This window comes from Dermacentor variabilis, unplaced genomic scaffold (genome assembly GCF_050947875.1).
Source record: "Dermacentor variabilis isolate Ectoservices unplaced genomic scaffold, ASM5094787v1 scaffold_15, whole genome shotgun sequence".
NCBI lineage: Eukaryota > Metazoa > Arthropoda > Arachnida > Ixodida > Ixodidae > Dermacentor > Dermacentor variabilis.
The window spans coordinates 6,634,966-6,661,907 of NW_027460313.1; the positions used below are offsets into that span (position 1 = coordinate 6,634,966).

General features: G+C 47.1%; 1 protein-coding gene across 3 annotated transcripts in view; it reads left to right on the forward strand.

The window, feature by feature from the left end:
* LOC142567938 (papilin-like) overlaps positions 1-26,942 on the forward strand; it is a 604,722-nt gene that overhangs the window by 140,467 nt on the left and 437,313 nt on the right. For all 3 annotated transcript variants that reach the window (XM_075678027.1, XM_075678026.1, XM_075678025.1), the window contains exon 2: positions 13,095-13,153. In XM_075678027.1, coding sequence (XP_075534142.1) covers positions 13,095-13,153 — 59 coding nt within the window. The remainder of the gene's footprint in view (positions 1-13,094; positions 13,154-26,942) is intronic.

The window sequence follows — 26,942 nt, forward strand, 5'->3', positions numbered from 1 at the left end:
TGTAGTCCATATTTAGCGATAGAAAAAAACTGAACCTGAGGAGACGCGTCAAAATCCATGACGTGACGACGAGATCGCTCGGAAACTTCCACGCACCGTCGCCACCCGTCTTTCGTTCTTGCGTCTTTTCCTATTTTCCACGACTCTTGAGAGGTCAAATTAGCTTTTTTAATGCGTTCTCATAGGGTACTTCACGTACTTTCCGAGGGCTATCTATACGTGTATGTATGTTTGTACCTACCTATGCATGTTTGTACGTTTGTATCTTTTTTACCGCCTGCATGGGTCACTGGGTAGTCTGTGGTCGAATGGTTAGCACATCAGGCTGCTATATTGAGGTAACGTGGTTCTAAACTGACCATCGGGTCAACTTGTGTCAATGAGCATGTGCTAATGGGTGCATATGCTCCTCTCATGAGCGAAGATTTTTTCACTCCGACATGGGTCACTGTAGATTGAGGACTGGGAAGCAACCGCTGTTCGAAGAAACTCTTTGACTCAGACCTGGAGCACTGGGTGTGTGCCACTCGTTCTGTGTTGGTCTTCAATGAATCTCTTCAATTCCAACTTGGATTACTGTCTATGTGGCAGCAGGCGTGTGCCGCTCTTCAATGAACGTCTTTGACGACAAGTTGATTACCTAGGTATGTGCCGCTGGGAATGTGCCGCTCTACAACGAAAAAAAAAAGATACTTAAAATTTATCCCATGCTGAGTGGAATCAACCCCATTTTGCAAGCGTTCCGCAGGCACAGCAACCTGACGCACTCTAAAGCTGTCTCACAGATGAACTGTGTAAGCGCCGCATTTCAATGAACGCCTTTTACGCGAAGGCTTATCGCGAAGGCTTACGCGAAAAATGAGTTGCGCCACGAATGCTTTGGATATGTACCGCTGTTGGATGAACCTCTCACCAACTTGAGTCAATGATTACGTTCGCAGCGTTCGCAGGCAACGGCGCGCCACGCTTCTCGTTTCGGAGGCCACGCTCGCGCTTATCGGCAGTGCGACTAGATTGCACTACATTTCCGAAAATAAGCACAAAAGAGGAGCCTGGTTGCCACATAACGCGTTTCTCAGCACGAAGCGCTGCGTTATGCACTTCAGATGCCACCCCAGGCTTCGCGGAGGCGGCGCTTGATGGCACCGAGTGTTCTTAGGGAAGAAACACTTTGACGCCGACTTGGTGCCGCAGTGAATATGAGGCGGCACGTGGAATCTGGAAAACAGTAATATTGCCAGCGATAACATTCGGAAACGCCGCTCTGTTCTTAAGCTCAGATATCTTGTCGGGGCTGGAAGCTAACCAAAGATCTGTAGGCCGATAGGTTTTGAGGGCGCACGGCAAAACCACAAATAAAGCAGTGCAGGCTGACATGGTTTAGCCCTCATGTCAAGACAGACAAGCGCAGAGCAAAATTAGTTTTGAAGAAAGAATCAGGAACAGGGATAAAATAAGTAAATGGGCGGCTAAAGTGCTCAAGTACCTGTACCTGAAAACGATGGACACAGGATGGAGCAATATGCCAAGAGTGTGCCAACGGAGTACAGAGGCCGTGTAAATAGACACCCAATACTCATCGGCAAAGAAGTGAGAGAAACGGACACAGCGATATCGATGCAAAGAATTGAAACGAAGAAGAACACGGAGATTTACAAGAATAAGAAGAAAGTAGAAGAGAAAATATGTACGTTAAAACAAAGGGTGGTGCCTTGCTGCTATTTCAGACTTGATCTGGTTGACTTAGAACAAAAACACATCGGAGCACATATTCGCAATTAGATAAGCCGTGTGTATGGTGTAGCGAAAATCCGGATAACGCTCAGCACATCCAAATAGAATGTGGAGGGATTCACTCGTTGTGACGCTCGTTTGGAATGCAACTTCCAGAAGCACTTGGATGTAGAGTGGACGGGAGCACCAACCGGTCAGGAGTCAAGATATGCAAGATTCGTTTAGAGTACTGGTGGAGAAATAGTCGATACAACCTAACGTGAATTTTGAGCGCAACTGCTTAGGTTTTCTGGCTTAGCTATATATAGTCAGAAATAATTTGATTTTGAACGACTGGGTCCTCTTGGAAGCAGCACTGAGCCTTTGCTTAGGCAGCTTGTTTAGCAACAGCGGCTGACGAAGCATTTCTACCGATTGCGTCAGTCGTTGTTCAGAAAGAATGGGTGAATACGGGAACGGCGTGGCTCGGGCGGAGCGCATTCTCCAGTGGCGGCGACGCAATCGAAGTAGAGCATGTGCAATTGGTACGAAGCCCACGCCAGCGCTGTGTTTCCATGTTGCTCGCCGTCTGCCAAGCGCGTGTTGTGCAGCACTCCGCTTTCCTCCTCACCCTTTTGCCATACTGCGCTCCTCCGCTTTACACCGCGCGCTCTCTTCACTCTCACCGTCTTTCACACCCCGCTGCGCTACGCGCAAGGATAAGACCAGTTCCTTTACACACATAGCCGGAAGTACAAGGTGGATACAGATGTTTTGAGGAAGAAAAAGTCACTGACGATTGCAATATTCCCTAATGTTAAATTTCAGCGCAGCGCTATACGTGTTTTCATTCTCGCTGTAGTGAGGCGTCGCCCCGACCACAGCACCGGCTGGCAAAGTCGCGACGAGCGGCGCTATATACAGACCGGCCACGCAGTGCCCGCTTCCCGGCCAACTGCTGCTTATGCAACCGTAATCTTTACCGGGAAACGCTTGTAGCAACGATGTGCACGAAGGCGAGTTTTCTGGATTTTTTTCTTTCCCCCGGACGGCTGGAGGCGCCGCTGTCGTGGATGGATGGACGTTATGAGCGTTCCCTGTGGAACGCGGTGGTAGGTTGCGTCACCGAGCTCTTGCTATTATACTGCCTAATGTACTGCTTGGCTTAAAAAAAACAAGAAAAAAAAACGATGAACTGCCACAAGCAAATTTTCTGAGCCCCTGTTGTGAACTTCGCTTTTGTACGTCTCCGTTTTTTTTTTGTCGTTTCGCTACTTCCACCAATCACCTCTTACTAATCTCTATTGCGGACATGTTTACTTTCCCCCTTGCTTTCGCTGAACCCAAGGGCTTCAAGGAGGCCAGTGGTGCCTACATCTACCGCTGGGCAGATGTCTTCACATTCTAATAAAACATGCTCCATCGTTTGCCTAGCTTTGCCGCAGCAACCACATGCTTCTTCTTGCTTCTTATATCTCGCTTAATAGGTTCGTGTTCTACGGTTTCCTGATCTCGCTTCGAAAAGTAATGAGCTTCCCTTTGAGTTATCATAAATTGTTTCTTTCCTGATTTCGTTTTCTCCTCTTAAGTAGTTACTCATGGCAGGTTTATTTTTCATTGCCGCCGCCCATGAGATTACTTCAGCCTCTCTGGCTTTCCGCTTCACGTTCTTTGTTGCTGTGTTGCTCAGCCTACAGGCCGCACATTTGCTGGTAAGCTTCCTAGTTCTTTTCTTCCAATGGGAATGAATGTTTTTCCGGTAGAGATACCTCAACACTCTCTGAGCCCATTTATTTTCTTCCATATTTCTCAGTCATTCTTCATAATCAATTCTACTGTGAGCTTCCCTCACTTCAATATTGGTCCAGCCCGTATCACCTGCACAGCTTGATATGTAGTCTTCTCGCGACCCGCGACCGCCAAATGCGAGGCGACCCACTGACCTTCGGTTCCCATCGAGTGCTGATTGTACCCCTGATTTCAAGCAAAAAACCGCATTTCCAAAAGTAAGTCCTAGAACCATAGCACGTTTCTACATACCCCGGAGCACCTCGTACGTATTGTATCCCCATAGCGCTCTGTGCTTCATTATTGCTGCTTTTCTCTGCCCCTTCACTGTTATTGTTTTTTTCTTGTGTTTCCATATATCTATTACCTTCGTTCATCCATATACCAAGTTATTTATATTCTTTTACCGGAGTTATCTTGTGGCCCTGTATTGCCACGGTCTGTGCGTTATTTTCGTTGCATACCATAACACGTGATTTTCGAACACTAAATTTAAGAGCTAAATTCTCGCCTTCTTGTCCACAGATATTTGCTAAACGTTGCGAATCACTTTGCTTGTTAGATAGCAACACAATGTAGTCCGCATAAAAGAAACCTGGAAGCTGATGCTGTATTACGGTGCCCCCTTGTTGCGATGAGATATTAAACCCGATATTACTTTCTTCTAGTGCCCTCTCTACCCTCACCATATTCATCATAAACAGCAGGGAGGATAAAGGGCACCCCTGCCTGACTCCCTTGTTGATATCAACTCCCTTCTCGCTCCTCATCCCTTCGCATTCAAGGCAAATGGTATTTTCTTGGTAAATATCTTTCAAAAGATGTAGACGATCGTCACCTAAGCCTTCCCCTTCCCTTAGCTGTGTTGACGTAAGCGCCAACTGGTGGTGCTTCGAGGTGGCTTCTCGTGCTCTCTTGGCTATCGCAGTCTTTTGCTTTTCTCCTCACCCTTCCGCCATATTCTCCTACCCCACTTTCCGTCTCATGCTTTCAGTGTAGCCTCCTCCTCCACTTTCATCCTCGCGCTCTCTTCCCTATTGCCTTCTGTTATTCCCCGCTTCGCCTCTCGTTCATTCGGCCGACGAGGCACGCCGACGCTCAACGCAGGAACCGGCGCCTAAGAGCGGCACTCTAAAAGGATGAAGATGTATACAAAAGTGCTATAATGAAAAACATGTATAACATACCTCATTAACTCAAGCTGGCTAGGTGACTACTTTCAAAGGTACGCCAATAGGTCATTCATCATCATGAAACAAGCTTGAAGATGAGTCCCCACTACAGTAGATGCCTCATACATAACTGCTTTAGACTGTGGCATTGCGTGGTGTGCATATATTGATTCAGTGCTACCGCATTAACTTGGCAGTCATTGTGAGATGGATTCTGCCGCATTTTTTTCTTATTCTAAGAAGTGATTGAAACGATACAGCTAAAATTGTTTTTCTTATTGGACCCCACGCGAAAGCCCCGTCGGCGAATTCTCTGCAGGACTACCAATAAGGTTGTTACGAAGCGACCAACCAGTTAGAGCCCTTTAAATAGCCCAATAGCGTCCTACAAGACTACGTGCACAATGTTTTTCTACCGGCGTCATTAAACTGTTCTCACTCTCACTTCAAACCTGACCAAGTCTAGAGACACCGTGTACCTCACCGTGTTTTCAAGTTGCACCATGCGACGTTCCATCGAGTGACCCTTCTACAGACTACACACCATGTTGGGATAATGTAGTACGTCTGTCCGTAGGGACAAGAACCAGCCGTGCCAGCGATGACTGAACATTTCCGTCATAGTATACCACTGTGCTTACTGGACGTAACTATAACGCTGCATATCTCCAGTGTACGCGAGTATCATCGGTCTACCTCCGCCGATTTCTTAGCTATGTGACATTGATTCGTGGACAAGGAAAATAGCTTGTTTGAGCTTCAAGTATTTTCGGCACTAGCTTCACAACGTTCTTCTGTAGAAGCTGTGTTTTGTGTTTAGACAAAAATCTGAGTACACTAAGCACTGCTGATGACTTGCGAATAGTCATCACCATCACCCTTTCTTGTGTACACAACAAGATGAAGGAATCTCCCTGCAATCTCCAATTACCGCTTCCCTGCGCCAACTGATTTCCACTGGCGCCTCCATATTTTCCAATTTCATCAATCCAGCTAAATTTCTGCCGTCCTCGACTGCACTTCCCTTCTATTGGCACTGTTGTGAAGTTGGGGGTCCGTGCGGCCAACGAAGGTTAAATGGATGGTGCCGTGCCAGGTGCCGGGTGAATTAAGGGCTCCGAGCGACGTTTAAGAGGACAGAAAAAGGATTATATTCAAAAGGGGTACATGGTTCAGTTTTACAAACACGGCTCCAACTTTCGGCGCACACCGCATGCTAGAGTCTTTGCATGTCCCAGCATCTCTTCTTTACACAGCCATCCGGATCCGCATTTTATGCCATTTATTTCCGTCTTTCCCTCGTCGAAGGAATTCACTGGCCAATCACAAACGCGCAAACGTTCACCACCTCACTTCCCGTTCCCTATCGCTTCCACTGTTGCCCAACCTCAGCAACCCACTGACGCCGAATACGAGGAACCACGTGGCAAACTATGAACTCACCGTTGACGTCCTTTCCGCGGGAATCCTTAACAATGACCCTGTCATCAATTGGTGGGTTCTGCTGTCAGGATCGGGAGACCGGCCTTTGCGGTAGCCGGAGGGCGGCGTTGTTGTCTTGAAGTGAATGGTGAGGCGTGAACGGCCCCCGTGACAGCCGCATGTCGCCGGTGGAGCATCCTTTGTTCTCGGTGGATTGTCAGGCACAATAGCACCCATTCTGTAACTCTAATGGTCCACCGGTTATCCATCCTACGCGTTACATGGCCTACCAAGCTCTATTTTTTCTCTTAATGTCAATTCGAATACCACTGCTATCAGCGTTTGGTTTCTAATCCACACCAATCTCTTCCTGTCTCTTAACGTTACCCCTAAAATTCTTCTTTCCATCGCTCTTTCCGCGGTCTTGTTTTCGAGCTTCTTTGTCAACCTCCAAGTTTATGCTCCATATGTTAGCACCGGCAGAATAGAGTGATTGTACACCTTTGTTTTCAATGTGGTAAGCGCCCTGTGACAGTGTGGCAATGCCTGTCCTATGCACTAGAACCAAGTTTTATACTTCTGTAAATTTCCTTCTCTTGACCTTGATCTTGGGAGTAATTGAGCTGGATAAGCCTACTCCTTTACAGACTCTAAAGGCTGACTGCCAATCCTAAACTCTTGTTCCCTTGTCAGGCTGTTGAATTATTTTTGTCTTGTGCATATCTATCTTCAACCCCGCTCTTACACTTTATCTGTTAATGTCCTCTATCGTTTTTTTGTAATTCGTCCCCAGTTTTGCTGAACAGGACGATATCTGCAAATCGAAGGTTGCTGAGATATTCGCCGTTGACCCTCACTCCTAAGCCTTGCCAGTTTAAAAGCTAGAGCACTTCTCCCAAGCATTCAGTGAAAAGCATTAGAGAGATTGCGCCTCCTTGCCCCACCCCTTTCTTGATAGGTAACTTCCTACTTGTGGAGAACCAAGGTAGCTGTGGAATCTTCGTAGATTTTACCAAAGATATTAGAGCGCAGCTCTTTGGCGTCCGTTCCTGGGTTTCGCGTCGTCGTCGTCGTCGGCCTCGTAACCAGCTCCGCCCCCCTTTCATCCCCCCAGCGCTAGCAGCGACCGACTGATACCGCTGGATGCCGCTGACGCCGCTAGAGAGTCAAGATAACGTGACTGCATAGAACACCGTCGCCGCCATGCAGAAAGAGGAGGAAAGGGTCCCCCCCCCTGTTCTTGTGTGGCGGATAGGGTGCTCTTCAGTTGCCGACGCGCCGGTTATTCGTTGTCCCTGAAACCAACTCCGCAGCTGGGGTTGACTCACTATCGGCGTCAGCGGCATCAGTCAGTCGCTGCTATCTCTTCCCTCCTCCCTTTATCGTGTTGTCCGCTTGCTGCGCGCGCTTCTGCCCCCATCGTTTGCCGCTGGGTGTACACGCCGCCCCCCTCCCCCCTCTTCCTGCGAGTCTCCGGTTGTCAAAGCGCCGGCTCGAACTTAATTCCTTTCTTCGCTCCTCCTCCAATGCAACCCCTGTGCGGTGGCAATCAGAGAGCCAGATCGGTGGCGGCGGATCTGTATATGTGCACCGCCCGAGCCGAAATTGCCGCTGCCGTTCGCCCTGTGCGGTGGCAATCAGAGAGCCAGATCGGTGGCGGCTTGACATAAAGACAAACAGCAATTTCCTAACACTTATGCGGGAGAACATCCCGTTACTCTCGCTCGTAACGCGTCCCACGGCTGTGACAACCTCGCGAGGCACTTGTATACATCTCGTCTTTGAGAATCAAGCATTGGTGTACCAAGTCGAACATATATCAGTCTATTTCTCCGACCACAAAGCTTCCTTCATGACTGTCAAGAACTGTTAGTGGAGTCTTTGTTAAAGGAATACGTGTGAAAAATAAAAAAAAATTCTGTGATAGCGCATACATGTGTTGCTCGATTTCTTTGCCTCAATCTATCGAAAAGGTGAAACAGCTTATTTGCTGCGCTCAAACTTCGCATTAGGAAGTAACGTAATCGTCGGTAATTTTTTGTGTATGCGTCATATACTCCTTGTTTACGTAGTTCCTCTATGACTTCTGATATCTTTATTGAATCAAATGCCTTATAATTATCTCTGAAAGTGATATGGGGGAAATTTAGGAAAAGTCAGCGTTGGGCTAGTTGGTTCGACATAATTAATAGAGATGTTGGTGGTAACGTGCAGATTTTAGAGCAAAGCTGTATACCTTTACCGTCCAAACAAATTTTCGTGTTGTTGACGTGGTAAGCAGAAAACTCCCCATACATCTGCCGATCCTGAAGATCGTGCAATATCGGACCGACCCGGCGGCGGAGGTGAGGCAGGCATTAAGCACTGCCTATACGGGGGCCAATCCCGAAGATCGTGCAGTGCCGGCTCGACTTGCGGAGGAGGTGAAGCAAGCGTTAAGTACTCCCCATACGTGGGCCGATCCCGAAGATTGCGCAATTTTGACTGACCGGCGGTGAAGGTGAAGCAGGCGTTAAGCACTCCCCTTACGTGGGCCGATCCCGGAGATAGTGCGATGCCGGGCCGACCCGCGGCGGAGCTGCAGTTGCCATTAAGGAGTCCACATACACAGCTTCGCTGGTTATCCTTCTTCACAGAGTGGAAGGACACTGAGGTTTTTTCGATTACCTCATTGATGACATGGATGTGATCCATTGTAGAATATGCTTTCCTGAAGCCAGCCTATTCTCTTGGTTGAATGTAGTCAGCTATTGCCCTTATTCTATTGGAAATTATCTTCGTGAATGTTTTATACACTACCGAAAGCAAGCTAATAAGCGCTATAATTTTTTAATTCTTTAACGCCTCTCTTCTTGGGAATTAGCATACTGTTGGTATTCTTATAGTTCTGGTACATTTCAACTCGTGAGGGACTGCGTATAAAGGGCCGCAAGTTTTCAGGCATGATATCTGCTCCATCTTTAATTATATCGACTATTATTCCATCTTCTCGTGCCGCCTTTTCCAGGCTTCTTGTGAATGCGAAATCATCAATGTCCGATTGAACGCACCTGAGTGGTCGTACGAGTTACGTATTCCTCTCGAGCATGCGAGCGCGTTGAGACGCTCGGCTAATGCCTCCGCGATAGCAGCAGGCCGGTACACTTCGATCCGCGACGTCATGCTGCCTTGGCCGACCCCCATAGAACCTAATGGGGACGTCCCCAAATAAGCCATGGGGATTTTGACGTCACCGCTTTCACCAGGCCGGCTTGGCAGTGGGAATTTCGGTCTAAGTAGCGTGATGTCATAAACCAGAGTGAACAGGCTTGCTATCTATGAGGCGCTGGTTTAGCCCAGTGGGTAAGGCACTCGGCTTCTGGGCGTTGGATGATACGTTCGAAGCTCGCTTGCTCCGACGCTTTTCCTTTCGAATTTTCTTCTCCTTTAATAGCGCAGCTCTTAGGCAGTTTGGCTGCATGCATCGTTTTTTCGCTCAATTGGCCATTTGATGCTTTCTCATCAATAACGCATTTTATTGCACGATTTCGAACGCACATATTCAAGATACTTTTTATAGATAATACAGATCTTTTTGTAAGGAAAGATATGATCATGAGACACCTGTCGTCTTCGCATACCAGCTATACAGCGAGGCGGAAATAATTTGCCGCTGCATAATTTACTAACATACATGAGCAAATATTCGTAAGAAGAGGCGTGTGCTTACTGCAGGCAAAATCTGGAGACCACTCAGCACATCCTAAAGGAATGCGAATGGATTCACCCATTTAGGCCCGTAGGCAACGTAAAAACCTTCCAGAAGCGTTTGCATTTAACGTGAATGGACACATTAACTTCTCGGCAGTCGAGGTAAGCAACTGGTGTTTATTGGTGGGAAAAAAACAGGGGAGTAATTGATACGACCAGATCCGCTACATGCATAGGCAGGGGTACAAGGTAGATAGGAGAGTTCTGATGAAGAAAAAAAACTTCAATGAATGTCTGAAAAAATGCTTGAATGAAAAGCATGTATAGGATCTGATTAACTCAAGCAGGCTAGGTGGCTATTTGCAAGCACTCCGCTTCGTATGGGTTTTCAATAAATCATTATCAGCATCACTATATTGCTTCTTGTCATGGCCCCGTGTTCGCGATGTACCCAAATAAAAAAAACAAAGTAAAACATTTATGGCAGAACTGATCTCATCATGACTATCAATGGTAATGAGATTTGCATTCGAACAATCTAGTGACACAAGGAAATTCTGAAGTTGCGCTCATTTAATATAAGCGACTGAAATTTTTAACTTTAAAAAGCTCAAACGTTTAGCTTAAACCTTTAGTTTTACCGGTTCAGCGAATAAAACTATTCGGGATTACAACCGGGGTAATTACGATAGATTTAACACCGAACTAGAAGCTTTTCATGACGAACCTTTTCTGCCGTCGCATGCCTCGCGGACCGTGAATGAGAATTGGGTTCTTTTAAAGTAAAAAATATCAGAATTAGTTGACAAGTACGTGCCACTAATCTCTATGCCGAACGATAAAAACTCTTGGTTTACTAAACAAGTTAGAACATTAAAAATAAGAAGAAACATTTGTACAATACTGCAAAACTTAAGAATGCTACCCCCTACTGCGATAAGTACAAGGATTGCTGGCAAGTTTACTGTGCAGCATTCGGCGCAACCCAGAAGAAATATAACTCGAAGGACTTGCCGTCACTTATTAAAAATAATCCTAAAAAATTCTGGCAAATAATTTCTCCCTACAATAAGTCTACTAGTCGCAGTACAATAGATGATTCAAAACAATCTCCACTTCCTGATGAAGATTCTGCGGTTGCTTTCAACGCATATTTCGCGTCTGTTCTTACATAAGAAAATTGTTCCAATGGGCCATTTGTTCCTGAACAACCCTCCCTTTCATGGCTCCAATCACCATCACTGCCAAAGGTATCGCGAACCTCATCAGGAATCTTAAAGTTTCTACATCATCTGGCATTAATCACATCAACTTTAAAATACTGAAGAATACTACTGATAGTTCCAGTCGTTTTCTGTGTCTCCTCTTTAGCCAGTCTGTGTCATCAGGTGAGCTGCCTAAGGACTGGAAAATCCGTAAGGTAGTTGCTCTATTTAAATCTGGTGCAAAGCACTCGCCCTGTAATTATCGACTCGTTTCATTAACATGCATATGCTGCAAATTACTTGAACACATTATAGATTTTCATATCTGCGGTCACCTTGAATCAAATAACTTTTTTTCTATAATCACCATGGCTTCAGAGAAGGCTACTCATGTAACACTCAGTTATTTGAATTCACGACTGACCTTCACTTTAACATGAACACTAACGGTCAAACTGATTGTCTGCTTTTTTTTATTTGGCGAAGGCGTTCGACAGTGTACCTCATTGCGATTTAATTTCCAAATTGTCTGTGCTCTTTGTATTGATTCATTAACACTCTCTTGGCTACGTAACTTCTTGTCTATGCGTCAGCGATTTCCAGTAGTCAGCAACATTTCGTCTAACCTTCGTGACGTCACGTCCGGTGTCCCACAAAGCGTTGTGCTAGATCTATTACTTCTTTTTATATTCATCAACGACTTGCCTGTTATTCTTTCATCCTCAGGTTGTTCGCTGACGACTGCGTCATCTATCGCAATATTAAATGTTTAAATGATCATCTTACTCTCCAAAATGACCTTGAACTAACCTATAGATGGCACGTAACTTGAAAGATGTCCCTTAACGCCTCCAAATGCAACTTAATCTCGTTTAGTCGAAAGCGCACTAACTCAGTGTTCCACTATTCGATTAATAATACCGTAGTTTCGGCTGCTCCATCGTACAAATATCTCGGCGTTTATCTTTCATCGGACTTATCCTGGGCAACACATGTAGCAACTGTCTCATCCAAAGCTTCTCAATCTCACGGTTAACTGAGTAGAAATTGCGTAACGCGCCATCTAATGTACAAAAACTAGCATATCTTACTTATGTTTGCCCACACCTAGCGTACGCTTCATCCACATGGTCAGCATATCAAGATTAACAAATCCGTATGTTGGAAGCCGTTCAGAATAGGGCAGCCAGATACATGTCTGGTAACTACGACTATCATTCGAGCATTACCCGAATAAAACAAGACCTTGCATTTCAGTCATTAGAAGATCGCCGCATCATTGCTGTTGTATGTCTGTTTCACACGTACATTTATAGCAATAAATTTCAATGTTTGCCGCTTCATGCTCCTGTGCGCACATCTCGTCGCATTGACAAAGCACTTAGTTCCATGCGCATTCATGGTCAAACGCAGGCATTTAGCTCATCACCACTACCAAGAGATATTGTACATTGGAACAGTCTCCCGGGATCACATTGCATCTATCTCCAATCGTGAAACATTCCGTGATAACCTGAATTCGTTGCGCACTAATATTGTATAGCGATGTTGCACTTTGCTATTTTTGTCATGTAATTACTGCAGCCCCGCTTAATCAATGCCCTTAAATGGGCCTGTAAGGTAATCTGAATAAATATCTGCAGTGGTCATTCCGAGACTACTAGTCGCCGCTCCATTTCAAAAGTGATGCGAATAGGAATATTTGTTGTGATCAAAGAACATCGTGCCGTTAATAAAAAAAAAACACCCGTTAATAGTCGACGCTTGTGTAGTGCGGGCCTTCTCCGTATTTTTCTCGTCCTCTACAATAGTGCCAGATGTCCCAACTTTTACTGCCGCCTCCGCTGCAAAGCCGTAATGGCGCTGTAAGATATTGCAAATAAATAAATAAACTATGACCATGAATAACTGGTCAAGTTAACTTAGTGAAGTTCCTCGTCAAGTTTTCCCTGTTGGCTTTCTTTTGTGTCTGGAGAACAACCAAATCGTTTCCTTGATAGATAGGCAAGCGCCACTTCTGATTTTCGATTAAAATGCCTACTCAGCATCTGTGATCTTCGCTGAAAATGAGCTTAAAGTGCTATTTGTATTTTTTTGTTTACAGAAGGCCTTGTGTGCGTGCCCAAGCCAGCCAGTACTGTTGAAGACCTGGATTACTACAAGGTCTGTACCACTGCCATATTTACAAAAGCTTACTGCTGTTTTCAGAAAGAGTGTACAGCCCTTTGCGGACTCGTAAGACCACCACATCACATTTTCTCAAAGTGAGACACCTTTGCCCATACGCGGGCTGTGCATTTCGAGGGGCGTTCATCTTTTGCTCCACAGAAAACGAATCACACTTCTCTGCTCGTACGCCGTGGACCTGTCAAGCACTACGGCCATCTTTAACTGACAGCAGGACCGTGTTGTGGAGCTACCGGCAGATAAGCCAGCGCCGGTTTAAGAAAGATCCACCGCTAGGAATAGACATGTTGACTTTGGGTTTACAGCCGTACCTTGGCTAAAACAAAATAGGGGCAAAAACATTCTGGTTCGCCCTCCTACTTTAGCGTCGATCTTAAGTTCAGCTAGTTTTATCAGAAACATTCTGTGACGAACTCTATGCTCCATGTAATACCTCCCCATGTGTGCTGTCTTTAAGGAAATAAAGAAAGAAACAAAAAACAAACGCTGTGAAATCATTTCGAGTAGTTGAGGAAGACTGCATCAACCAGGTTGCCACGATCAAGTGATGTGTGAAGTTCGTGAATGAATCCCGAAGGTTTTGTGTCACATGAGCAACCCTTTCGAAAACCGTGCAGCTATTTGTAAAGAATGTTATTTCAAAATAATTTTTTACTTGTATATGATATGCTGAAGAAGTTTGCGTATAGTACTCGCCAGTTAAATCGTTAGCTAGTCGGGACTTGAACGGTGAAGAGCGAATACCACGAACGACTTCGATGAACATTTAATTATGCTTCTAATATTTACAGTCAGGTTTCCGGGTCGCCAGACAAATATCCGCGGGAAACCGCTCGCTCCCTCCGTTCTTGCAGCACGATCGATACAGGCGTCACTGCAGCTGTCCTCGTGCCTGTTGACTTTAACTTGGTTTTGCTAGCCTTGTCGAGCAAGGGTTCGTACTACGGCGGCAATCTTTTTTTGCCTCAGGCTAGCTCGCTGATCTGGGGCAACGTTGGTGCTTGGCCCAGTGGCTTTGGCGCTCTGCTGTTGAGGGGCGATGCCACAGGTATGATTCTAGGTTGCGGCAACCGCATTCCGAAAGGGGTCGGTGGGCTGAAGCTCAAGTTCAGTGTTGTTTCGTACACGTTAATGAACACCATGGTGTCCATATCATTCATGAACTATTCGCTGGGGCCTCTCATACTTCGTAGGCTGTTCTCGAGTGTCTAACGCCATAATTTCCTATTCATGTTGTCCCGCAATTCTGGGTCATAAGTGGCAGCATCTAACGAATGAGGAAATTCGGAAGCCCTAAGTAGGTACCATTTGTGGTTGACTTTCTAGCAACCGTCCTTCAATTCGCCGTACCTCGCCGTGTAGGTCATTGCTCTTTGCTCCGGAAATCTAGTTTACCTCACGGTGGGGGTCATTGCCCCCTGCTTTGTCTTGAAAACAAAAGCGGCGGCCTTGTGGGGGCGCCACCACAGCCACTCGGCAAAACCTGCTCTTACTTTTGAATAAAGCCAGTTGACTCTCCGTTCTTAAGCTGTCAAAACGTGTATTCCTGGCCTCCGCCAAACGGAGCTTCCAAGAAGTGGTGACCCAGGACATTCGCGTTTTTATTTTCGAACACTATCCATGGCCGATGCGGCTCTTACTCCTGCTGTCAGAGACGACGTCACGATTACGTCTCCTATAATTGGCGCAGAGCTTCAGCTTCCCAAGTTTTGGCTCAAGAATCCCCGAGTTTGGTTTATGCAAGTAGAGAACCGTTTTTAACTGCGGCGCATCACTTCACAAACAGTAAAGTACGTGCACATCGTCGCCGCGCTGCCCTCCGACATCGCGAATGCCATAAACGACTTCCTGACGGGTACGCCTTCTGCCACAGCATATGGCGACCTGAAACGCACGGTCCTGCAGCGCCTCGAGCCATCGCACAGTGTAGGCTCCAATAGCTCCTCTCCGAGGAACTCGGCGACGAACAACCATCACAACTCCCGCACCGCTTGCGTTAGGTACTAGGTGAGCACTCTGCAAAGGAGAGCCAGCTTCCAATATTGCGCAACCTGTTCTTGCAACTCTTCCAACTGTCCGCACCCTTGGTACTGGCTCGTTCCGACGAGACAAGTCTCGATCAGCGAGCTGCACTCGCTGACCGCATATGCAACAGCTCGTCTGCGGCACAGCTACCTATCGCCGCTGCGAGAGTCTCAGAGCCAGGAGACCGACTGTCGCGCCTGAAAGAAACAGTCGACCGCATAACCAGTGCACTGGAGGAGCTGACGACGGGTGGCAACACTAGCGACCAACCATTCGCCTTCACAGCCTCGCAGCGCAGCTAGAGACTCGCCGCGGCAGTAGTGCTGGTACCACCATCGCTTTCGCGAACAAGAAACTCGCTGCACCTAGCCCCTTTCGTGGACGGAAAGCGCACTGGCCAGTCACTAACTGCGACTGATGACATCGGCATCCGCGGAAGCCGCCTATTCGTAGTCGACCGCATCACGTGTCCGCGCCTTTCTGTCGACACTGGATCCGAGCTGTTTATCGTTCCCGCCACGGCCGCAGATCACCAGCGCGGAGAGTCTACACCGAAGCTCCACCCAATGAACAACACTTCCATCGCGTCGTATGGGCTGCAGTCAATAACGGTAGACATCGGACTCCGGCGCTTGCACAGATGGGTGTTTTGATCGCCGACCTCTTGGCCAGGTTGGTGGTGGTGGCGAGGTTGGTTGTTGGTGAGGTTGGCCTGCAGTCCAACCTCACCTCATCTGGCATACGTACGTTTCCGCCGATCTCAACGTGCGACAAGATACTTGCTGAGTACCAGCAACTCATGAAGCTCCGAAACTATGCGCTTCCCGTGAAACACAAAGTGACGCAACATATCACCGCCACCGGCCCACGTGTCGCCGGCCGGCCACGGAGGCTCTGTGGGCGGAGGCTGGAAGAAGCCCGCCGTGAGCTCGAACGCATGCTTCAGCTCGGCGTAATTCCTCTTTCCTCCAGCAATTGGTCTTCACCTCTCCATCTGGTTCCAAAGCAGGACAGTGGTAACTGGCCGCTTTATGGCCATTTCTCAGCTTTGAGTGCCTTGACTACTCCGGATCAGTATTCGTTTACCCACATACATGACTTCAGTGCTCGTCTAGCTGGAAGCAAAATATTCAGCAAGATCGATTTGATGAGCACGTACGACAAAATTCCTGTGGAACCCAGCGACACTTAGAAGAAACCAACCACTACTCCATGGGGCCCACTTGAGTTTATCCGTATGGCTTAAGGGTTGAAAAGTGTGGCGCGAACTTTTCAAAGGTTCATGGACGAAGCTACGTGCACACTCCTATTCATTTTCGCCTACCTTGACGACATTCTCGTTCCAAGTCGCACAGACGAAGCGCACGAATAGCACCTTCGCGTTCTTTTTGAGAGACTAAATGAACACGGCCTGACCTTAAAGCCCCAGAAATGCAGTTTCGGAGTTGAAGCCCTGCATTTTCTTGGCCATTGCACTCTACCGCAGAACATCAAGGCAATGGAATCACATGTGCGGGTAATCGATGACTTCCACTTTCCAACCTCTTTGCAAAAGTTGCGCGAGTTTATGGCGTTCCCAAATTTTCAAAGGCGCTTCAAACCATCCTGTGCGCAAGTTCTTCTGCAGCGTACTGACCTACTTCGTCGCGACTCTAAAAATACGCCTACCTTCCACTGGTGCTTGAGTACCAATCAGGAAACCAAAACGGGGTTGGCGACTACAGTGTTGCTGATTCATTTGTTGCCCGACGCCCCATCTCCATTTATGGTAGACGCATCGACTATGGCAGTGAGTGCAGTACTGCAGCAACACGATGACACAGATTGGAGTTCGCTGGGCTTTTTCTTAACTCGCCTCAAATCAACAGCATTTCGCTACAGAATCTTCGGGAGGGAAATATTGGCCATCTATTGTGCTGTCAAGGTTTTCCGTTTTTTTTTCTTAAAGGCTGTAGCTTTTACATTCTGAGCGAGCACAATCTGTTAGCCTTCGTTTTCAATAATAAAAATCCCTCGTATTCAGAACGTGAGCTTCGGCAACATTGCTTCGTCACCGAATTTTGTACGGACATCCGCCATATCTGTGGTACCGAAAGTCTGTCAGCTGACTCTCTGTCGCGGATCGGCGCTGTGCCTGCTGTCTTGTGGATTTGGTAGCTCTATCCTCCGTCCAGCAAAACGACTCCGAGCTGTGCCAATTGCGGGAAAAAGGCTCGTCGCTCCAGCTTGCGGAGGTGCCGCTTCCCTACACAACATTGGTCGCGGGCGACACATCGTAGGCAACTCCTCGCCGGCTCAGTGCCCATTAGTTTGGACGGCCCACTATTCGTTTCACTGCACGGGATTAGTGATGCCGGAATCAGAGCGACACAGAGGCATATAACAGAGAGCTTCGTCTGGCCAGGGTTCAGCAAAGATGTTCGAAGTTGGGCAAGCTGCCAAGCCGGTAAAGCCCTGAAAGTGACCGGGCAAACGCGTTCAGCAGTGCAGCCATTTCGACCACCAGACAGCCGTTTTGATCACGTGCATTTAGACATGGCGGGGCCTCTTCCGTCCAACCATTGTTTCAGGTACCTCCTCACGTGTGTCGACCAGTACTCAAGGTGGCCTGAGGCGACGGCTCCACAAGGCACCGCGGCCGAAACAGTGGCAGAAGCATTTGTTGCCACGTGGGTGTCGCGGTACGGTTGCTCTTTGGGCATAGCTACTGACTGGCGCCCACTACTCCAAAGCTCGCTTTTTTATACCCTGGCTAGACTGTGCGGCACGTGCCTTAATAAAACTATGGCTTACCACCCACAGTCCAACGGCATGGTCGAGCGTCTCCACCGACAACTGAAGGCGTTATCCACCGCCACGCTCTACAGACAGCACTGGATGGAAAGCCAACTGCTACTGCTGCTGGGGCTGCGAACAACAATCGAGGATGACCTCGCAGCCTAGATGCTCTATGGGGCACCAATCCGCGTTCCAGGCCAGATTTTCGGCACCCAGCAAGGCACTGCGCCAGTGGCCGCTCAGCATTCAGAAGGCTGCATTCCTAGCTCGACCACCTTCGACCTACCCTGCCACGTATCGCCCGCGGGCAGCCTGTGTTTAGTTTCGCGACAATGGACATAACCATGCAAGTCTTTCTGCGGCGCGACTCTATCAAACCACCATTGACTCCTTCCTATGAAGGTCCCTTTCGCGTGGTTGCGCGTTTAGAGAAAACCTTGAATATTGACGTTCTCGGCAATGGTGAGACAGTGTCGTGCAACCGCGTGAAACCAGCCTATGTTGACATTAACTCTTCATTCCTTCCACCATTCACATCTGAGCCTCCGGTATTTGGGGGGGAGAGGGGGGGAGTCTTGTTTGACAGCGACATGGCCGCCTGCGCTAAAAACACGTCCCTTCTCACAATTGTCAAGAACTTTTTATTACGAACAGATGCAGCCTAAGAACGTTTGTTTGAATACTGGGCTGGGATAATCTAGTGATTACATTTACTCAGGGCTACGAGCGGGATTTCAACGACTCTCCACCTACTTTCATCACCAAAATCAGCCACTACTCAGAGGTGCATATAATAAGAAAGGTACAGAATCCATCGAAATGAACTTTTATACTATACCGGCCCTGCGCTGGTTACAAAATGCGGTTTAGTCCGCAGCACACACTTTGATAACATCGCGTAGAAACAGCCATGGGTCAGAAATGTCCAGTGGGCCTTAAGAGAATTGCACTTGCTTATCCGATATAAATCTTCGCCATATTTAAAGTCAACAAAATAAGACGCTATTTAAGAAAAATCATCCTACAAAGGAGATTTGCGCATTTGTCGGTGCTCAGGTGTACGCCACTCATGAAAGCGATGGCGTGATAACGACGCGGTGAACACGCCGATGGCAAATTTTGAATGCCGGTTACGCATGTGAACTTTCGGCACCATGGGGACTGAGAGGGGGCTCAGCTATAGTACGTAGCTTTAAAGGGTTGCTGTTATGAATAAATAGCACAGAACCGCTGAAAAAGTTCGACACGCATGGAGCGATCGCATACGAAAGCGCACCCTGAGGCCATACTCGCTTGTTAGCTCTCACGGACACGTCTAACTGTGCCTAATGTCACGTTCCTGACGATGTCTTATGGAGCGACCAACGTTCTGTGCGCTGGCGAAGCCAGTCAACACGAGGAGAACTTATATCACTGCGCATGGTCAATGCATAGCCGTGAGTTTTTGTCCCCCCCCCCCCCCCCCTCCAGAAAAAAAAAGAACGCAATAAGATGTCATTAGAAGCGCCAAGACATGCACAGAGCTACGTCCATTGTTAAAGGAAACATGCATTAGCAGGTGATGTAGGAATTCACTTATTAACTTATTCACTTTGTAGGCTCATGGTGATGTCTGTGTCCGCAGACCTGACCGCCGGGATGTCCGCCGTAACATCATCACGCTATAGAAGACAGATTAAAGACGTATTAAAGAACGAAAAATCATTGATAGTGACAGTTAGTGAATGATAATGTTATGATAGAGTTTGGTAGAGTTTGGTAGAGGTTATTAATCACTAGGTAAGGATAATAATGGCTACTAATGATTGTAACGACTACTGATGACTCCGAAATGACCATAATGTCAATGACGGCTTGTAAGGACCACAATTAATTGAAATGCCTAGAAATGTCTAGTAATGAGTAGTAATAACTAAAGTGACTACTAATGACTTCTAATTACTACTAATGACTGCGAAATGACAAATATGTCTAACAACAGCTCGTAATGACCTTAATTAAATACAAGTTACTAAAGATGCTTACTAGTAAGCAAGAATGAATAATAACAAATGACTTGTAATGACTAGTAATGACTATGAAAGGATCAGTATGTCCAACGACAACGTGTAACGACTACAATTGGTTAGAAGTGACTAAAAATGCTTAGTAATGACCAGTAATGACTAATAATTACTGAAATTACTTGTAATGACTACTGATGACGATGATATGGCCAACATGTCTAACAACGGCTTGTAATGACCACAATTCATTACAAATGACTAAAAATGCTTAGTAGTGAGCAGTAATGACTAAAAGAAAGAAGAGAAAAAGAAGAGGTAAAGAGAAAAAGGCGAATGATAAAGGAGGAAGAGTAGGCTTTCGCCGTTCACCTCTTAAGAGAGATAAGAGACACTCTAATTTTTGGCAAGTATGAGAACGTCCAGCTTTGCCGCAAATGACTTGTGGAAAATGTAACTGAATCATTGTTTTGTATATTTGAATTGTGCATCGACGGTACTTCCGCGACGTTATGCACTTCCTCAGTGGGCTTTCCGTCAATCGTCCTTCAGTAACTGCAGCAACCGCAAGACGTGAGCTTGCGGCCTGCGTGATCCCTTTAAACAATCTATCTACCTGTGGGTTGCTCTGCTCGTTGCTTTTTGCACAGCTAAAATATAAGGTATCCTGGCATTGAGAAGAAGTGTGTTCTCATTGTTTAGCTCGTCAGTGCCCGCGAAAAAAAAAAAAGAAAAGGAATACTTTGCAGGACTGTGTAAAATCACAAGTGAGGTTGACTTATGCTATATTATAGGAAAACGGTCTACGAATACCTAAGAAGCATTTCCATTCGTAGAGCGTTTGCGCTGTGGGGAATTATTACCCGTGGAATGTCGCTACTTGCTGGTCCCGCAGCGGCTTCTAAGACAAAGCAAAAACGCTTAGCTTGCATGACAAGCCCAAAATATAGGAAAAGCACGGGGAGGGTGCGAGATGAAAATTCAAGCCGACGAAGGAAACGAGAACAATGTAAAAACGGGAGCCAACGTTTCGACAAGTCCACTTGTCGAAACGTTGGCGCCCGTTTTTACTTTATTCTCGTTTTGCGCAAACCCTATATATGAAATCTGAAGTTTCCGAGTCACGCTCATAACTTTGATATTCGCCGAGTGAATTTGAAGCAAACAATGGACTCAACAGTGCTGAAACCAGAACGAACCCGGCTTCTAGCGAGCCGTTCCTGCTTGGAAGGTGGCCACTGTGCATACTGACGTCGTGATTGATCGTCCCATCCATCACAGCAATGTCTGGCGTCACTATTGTGCTCTCACAAACACGTCAATCTTGCGCCACGACACTTCCGACACAGACACTTGGGACCGTTTTAGCCTTCCCCGTTTTTGGATAGCTATTCTGTCAATCAAACTGAAACGCGTTAAAGTCTTGGTTCATCCCCTTTTTTCTCCTTCCTTTCCTATTTTTCGGTGACTCCGAAATGTGTGGCTACCGTTTAGAGCACCCTCTTTCATTGTTTGAGCGGCACGCATTGAGCAAACAAAGAAATGAGGCAATTCCGTAGGAGACAACGCTAATTATAATACACTCGGCTTGCTATCTTTGGGAGCTTCACCTGTTGGAAAGCTTTCACATTGATTTTCACCCAAGCGATCGCCTAGCGGTAGAGCATCCACCTCGTATGCGGGGTAGGTACCGAGTTCAAATCCCGATGCCTCCGGAAATGCAGTTTTTTTTCTTTTAATAAGTAGAGATGTTCCCTCACCTGGTGCTCGGATTTTCGTTAGCGTTCACGTATCGAAATATTGCCAAATAGACATTTAAGAGTTGTCTCTGGGCACCTCTTGTCTAACCAAAGGTGGCCTTGTTGAAGAGGATCCGCCGCGGCTGTGGGAAGCAAGTGCTCACGCCGTGTACCTGCTGGTAAAATAGGTACAATCGCGTTTTCGGCCTGGTGCTCGGCCATTATGGGACCTCAACGTTTGGAAAGGGCCGTTTGTCTCTTACCCGAAGGTGTCCTCATGTCATTAGGGGCAATTGGGGCGCCACATGGGAAATGGGCGCCACCGGATTAGCCCAAATACGAGGGGCGTTCAAAAAAGATTTCCCCTGACCCACTTCCTGTGGACGGAGAGCAACGAAACTTTGCAGATTTATTATTCCTTCTCTACATAGGTGCCATCCAGGGACACACACTTTTTGCATCTTCTTATGCAACTGTAAACACCTCGCTTGCAGAAGTCGACAGGTTGCCCCAAAAGCCGTGCTGTGACTTCAGAAATCAGAGCCTCATCATCTGGAAAGTGCTTGCCCTTCTAATATGACTTCATTGTTGGGAAGAGGTGGAAGTCCGATGGTGCGAGGTCGGGTGAATAAGGGGGATGCGGTAGAATTTCAAAGCCGCAGCAGTGTGCTTCCATCTGGGCAACATGGGGGTTGTGAACCGGGGCATTGTCTTGCAGAAGGCGGACACCTTTGGTGAGCATGCCACATCTCTTGCTTTTGATGTCCTCCCACAATTTCCGCAGCAGTAAAGCATAGTATGGCCCAGTAATCGTGGCACCCTTTGCTAGGAAATCCATCAAGACTGCTCCGTGCTGGTCAGTGGCGTAGCCAGAAATTTCATTCGGGGGGGGGGGGGGGCTCACGTTGCAGCTTGGCCTCCTCCTTAAGTGGACGCTTAAGCTCGGGTGCTCCTATCTAAATAGATGTAGAAGGTGAATTCGTTTTTATTGGCAACCACAGCACCAAATTTGATTAGGTTTGTTGCATTTAAAAGAAAAACGAATGCTACTGACTGCTGGTTTCGAATTTTGCATTTCTTTCTTTATTCCATTCTTTATTAAAAAGTGGCAAAAATCGCAAATTTCCAGAAAACGAAACTATCGCATTTAAAACTTTGTAACTCAACAGTCAAAAATAATACCACAATTCTGTGAATCGCATAATAGTACATCTGCAGCGGACAAAATTGATATGTTACACATGGATCTAAAAAAATTTAGTATTATGGAAATACGGCTTTTGTTGAACCCTTGTACACCACGTAACCAATTCACGTAAGATACAAACCGGCATACCGAATTTGTCCTCTTTAGGTCTTATAATAGAGTCCGTCTACAGAACCACTATGTCTGTTCTTGATGCAGAGCTATTAATTTGTAAAAGTCGTGCTTCTATCTTTTTTTCACATTTTCGAATTTTTCAAGATATTTTAAGCAAAATTCAGGCCCTATATCGAAATTTCGGTTCCAACAGGTACAAGAATTTGCAACAAATTTCATTTAAAGCGATCCAGGGGTTATCTAAAAATTATGGGGTTTTACGTGCCAAAGCCGCTTTCTGATTATGAGGCACGCCGAAGTGGGAGAGTCCGGAAATTTCGACCACCTGGGGCTCTTTGACGTGCACCTAAATATAAGTACATCGGTGTTTTCGCATTTCGCCCCCATCGAAATACGGCCGCCGTAGCCGGGATTCGATCCCGCGACCTCGTGCTTAGCAACCCAACAACATAGCCAATAAGCAACCACGGCGGGTAAGGGTTATGGTTATATCAGGAAAGCGTTTTTGCGTTTTACATGTATTTGAATAGGCCGCGTCGGAGTTGATCCCGAGCTAAAGCTTCCTCTTAAACAATTTGTCGAGAGATCAAATACACGAATAATAACAGCATTACCATTGCCAAAGATGCTGCAAACGAATTCTTGAACGCTACGCACTGTCAAAACAAGTAAAACATGTGTTTTTTTTTCAGTAAAAAAATATACTCGTATGTGCCAAAAATTGTGCCCAAAATAAGATATCAATGTTTCCATGTTTCTGACTATTTAATAAGTAAAGAAAATATAACAAGAACTTTAGAACTATATCAGTTCGAAACAGCGAAGCAGTGCATGCCACTGATACGAAAAATGTAAAGGCCACGAAATGAACAAGTTGAGGACAAATATGTTCATGAAACTTAGTCATTCAAGAACCTTGTTTACATTTTTGTACATATGCAACGGGCAGTGAAAAGCTCAATGAGGCTGTCATTTATTCGAACTGTATTACGCAGGAGCAGCTGTCATCCGTCGTGTATCATGAGTAATTGCACCGAAATTATTGTCCCAACAGAGAGCACGTATACAAAGCCGTTGTGCAAAATATACGAGGGTGAGTCAAATGGAAGTGAGCCAATGCGAATATATGACAAACGGGGTACTTTATATAAAAGTAGTCTCCGTGAACATTTAGACATTTGTCCCATTGAGTAACGAGTGGCGTGATTCCCGTCTCATAAACTCGTTGGGATGCTGCTTCAAAAAGTCTGCAGTTGATTCTTTCACGTCATCGTCCGACACGATGACGTTTGTTTCCCTTGAGCTGTTTCTTCATTTGTCCCAAAATGTTGAATGTTGCAGCGTTTCCCATTTGAACTTTGCCAGTGTTTTGATCGCACCGCTGGTACGATCTGTTGGGAACTCGGCGCTGACGCCCGTGGTTGTACCTGGGTCGCAAGCCCCAAGGGTAGCGTTGGCCTGGCGGCCTGGGGTACAACTGGAAGCATCCGAAGGTCCCGGCAAAGCATGAGTCGACTGGTAACAACGAAACAACTTGTTTATTTTAACATCGCAAAGAGTTGGCGGTCAGGACGACCGAAGAGAGACGGGAGAGCACTTCACTCAACAGAAGAAATCGGAGCCCTCCTTTTGGCGTCCGGGGGCAGCTGTTTTTATACTCTCGCAGTTGAGGGCAAGAAGGAACCCCTCAAAAGACGAGCACGTGAATGTACAATGGGCTAATGGTGACGCACACTGTCGTAGCGCTGCCGTAGCACCATGTCGAGCACGATCTCGTAGCACCCTGTTGTAGCGATGCCGTAGCACCATGTCGAGCACGATCTCGTAGCACCCTGTTGTAGCGATGCCGTAGCACCATGTCGAGCACGATCTCGTAGCACCCTGTTGTAGCGCTGCCGGTCGGGCACAATGACTGTAATGAGAGGATGATCCCTGCTTTCGCAGCGCCTGGTTCTGGCACAATGACTGGAATGCGAGGGTGATCCTTTGCGGTCGCATCGCCGCAGTCGCGCCTGGAAACACCTGCCGATGAGCGTTGTGGCGACGACGATCGGGCCAAAATGTCTGCCGCCCCGCCGCAGTCGCGCCGGCAAAACCACGTGTCGCAGGCGAAACGCAACAGACCGCCCCGCCGGGGGAAGGAGATCCCGATGGACAGGGGACTGCATCCGCTGTCCGGAGGGATGTCGCTCGATGATGCTCATAACCGAAGTCGGGCGTCCCTCGACGTTTCTTGAGCGCAGCGCACAGAGAAGGCCTCGTTCTCTAGTTCAGGTTCGCACGGGACACTGCAAAGTGACTTCGGGAGAGTTCACATTTTTGTTCTCGTTCCCGGCAAGCGTTAGAACTACGCTGAAACTCAACCGCTCAGTCAGCAAGCACGGCACAACCCTCACTAAGCCCTGCCAGGCTCTTCCCCCTTTTTATACCACTGCCTAGTTCCTTACAGTAGTCTAGCATCACTCAGAACGCGTCCACAAATTGAAAAATTGCACTAGAAAGCATATCATCACTTTGAAACACTAAACAAAAGCAATATGTTAAAAAAAAATCCTGCCTCAGGAAGAAAAACATCAGTAACAAACAATTTTGAGGCTGATTCCTACGTTAGGGGCTTCGACTTAAGCCATCGGCGTTACCGTTGAGACTCCCCTTTTTGTAACGCACCTCAAAGGAATATTGTTGTAAAGCGAGGCTCCAGCGCAGGAGGCGGCCATTTTTGGGAGAGATGGTCTGCAGCCATTGGAGAGGGCAGTGATCCGTCTCAATGATAAACCTCGAGCCGGCTAGATAGCATGACAATTTCTGAACGGCCCACACGAGACACGCACACTCTTTCTCGGTGGCGCTATACGCCTGCTCACGACTGGTCAGCTTACGACTAGCATACAGGACGGGGTGTTCTACTTCTCCATTTTCCCGTTGGCACAGTACAACGCCCATGCCTCGCTCACTAGCATCGCACTGAACAATGAACCCTTTTGTATAGTCTGGCGATCGTAGCACAGGCTGGCTTGTTAGGGCACTCTTTAGGGCGCTAAAAGCTCTTTCCTTTGTCTCGTCCCAGACGACTGTTTGAGGCTCTGTCTTTCTTAGAGCATCCGTCAGGGGAGCCGCGATATCAGAGTACCTAGGGATGTACCTCTGATAGTAGCCGGCGACACCCAAGAACGACCGAATATCGGTCTTGGTGCGCGGTTGCGGAAAGTCTCGCACAGCGGCCACTTTTATTTCAGAGGGGCGGCGACGACCCTGACCAATCACGTGACCGAGGTAGACAACCTCGGCCTGTGCTAACTGGCACTTAGGAGCCTTTACTGTCAAGCCTGCTTCGCGCAGGCGGGTTAGCACTGCCCGCAAGTGTGTCATATGCTCAGACCAGGATGCGGAGAATATCGCTACGTCGTCTAGATACGGTAAAGCGAATTCTTGCTGTCCCCGCAACACTTTATCCATGAGACTTGAAAAACAGTATGGCGCGTTCTTCAAACCAAAACTCAACACTTTAGGACGGAATGTTCCCATTGGTGAAATGAACGCCGCATACCTACTAGCCTCTTCTGTAAGTGGAACCTGCCAATAACCCCTGATAAGATCTAGGGTGGAAATAAACTGAGCGCTACTAACTTTCTCAAGGCGCTCCTCGATGTTAGGGATCGGATAAATTTGATCCTTAGTGATGGAATTAAGCCTGCGGTAGTCGACGCAAGGACGAGGTTCCTTGCCCGGTACCTCAACTAAAATCAAAGGGGAGGTATAATCACTCTCACCTGCCTCAATAACACCGAGCTGTAGCATTTTCTTTACCTCAGCCTCCATAATATCGCTCTGGCGGGGTGACACCCGATACGCCTTGGATCGTACTGGCTCTGTGGAGGTAAGTTCTATATCATGAGTAA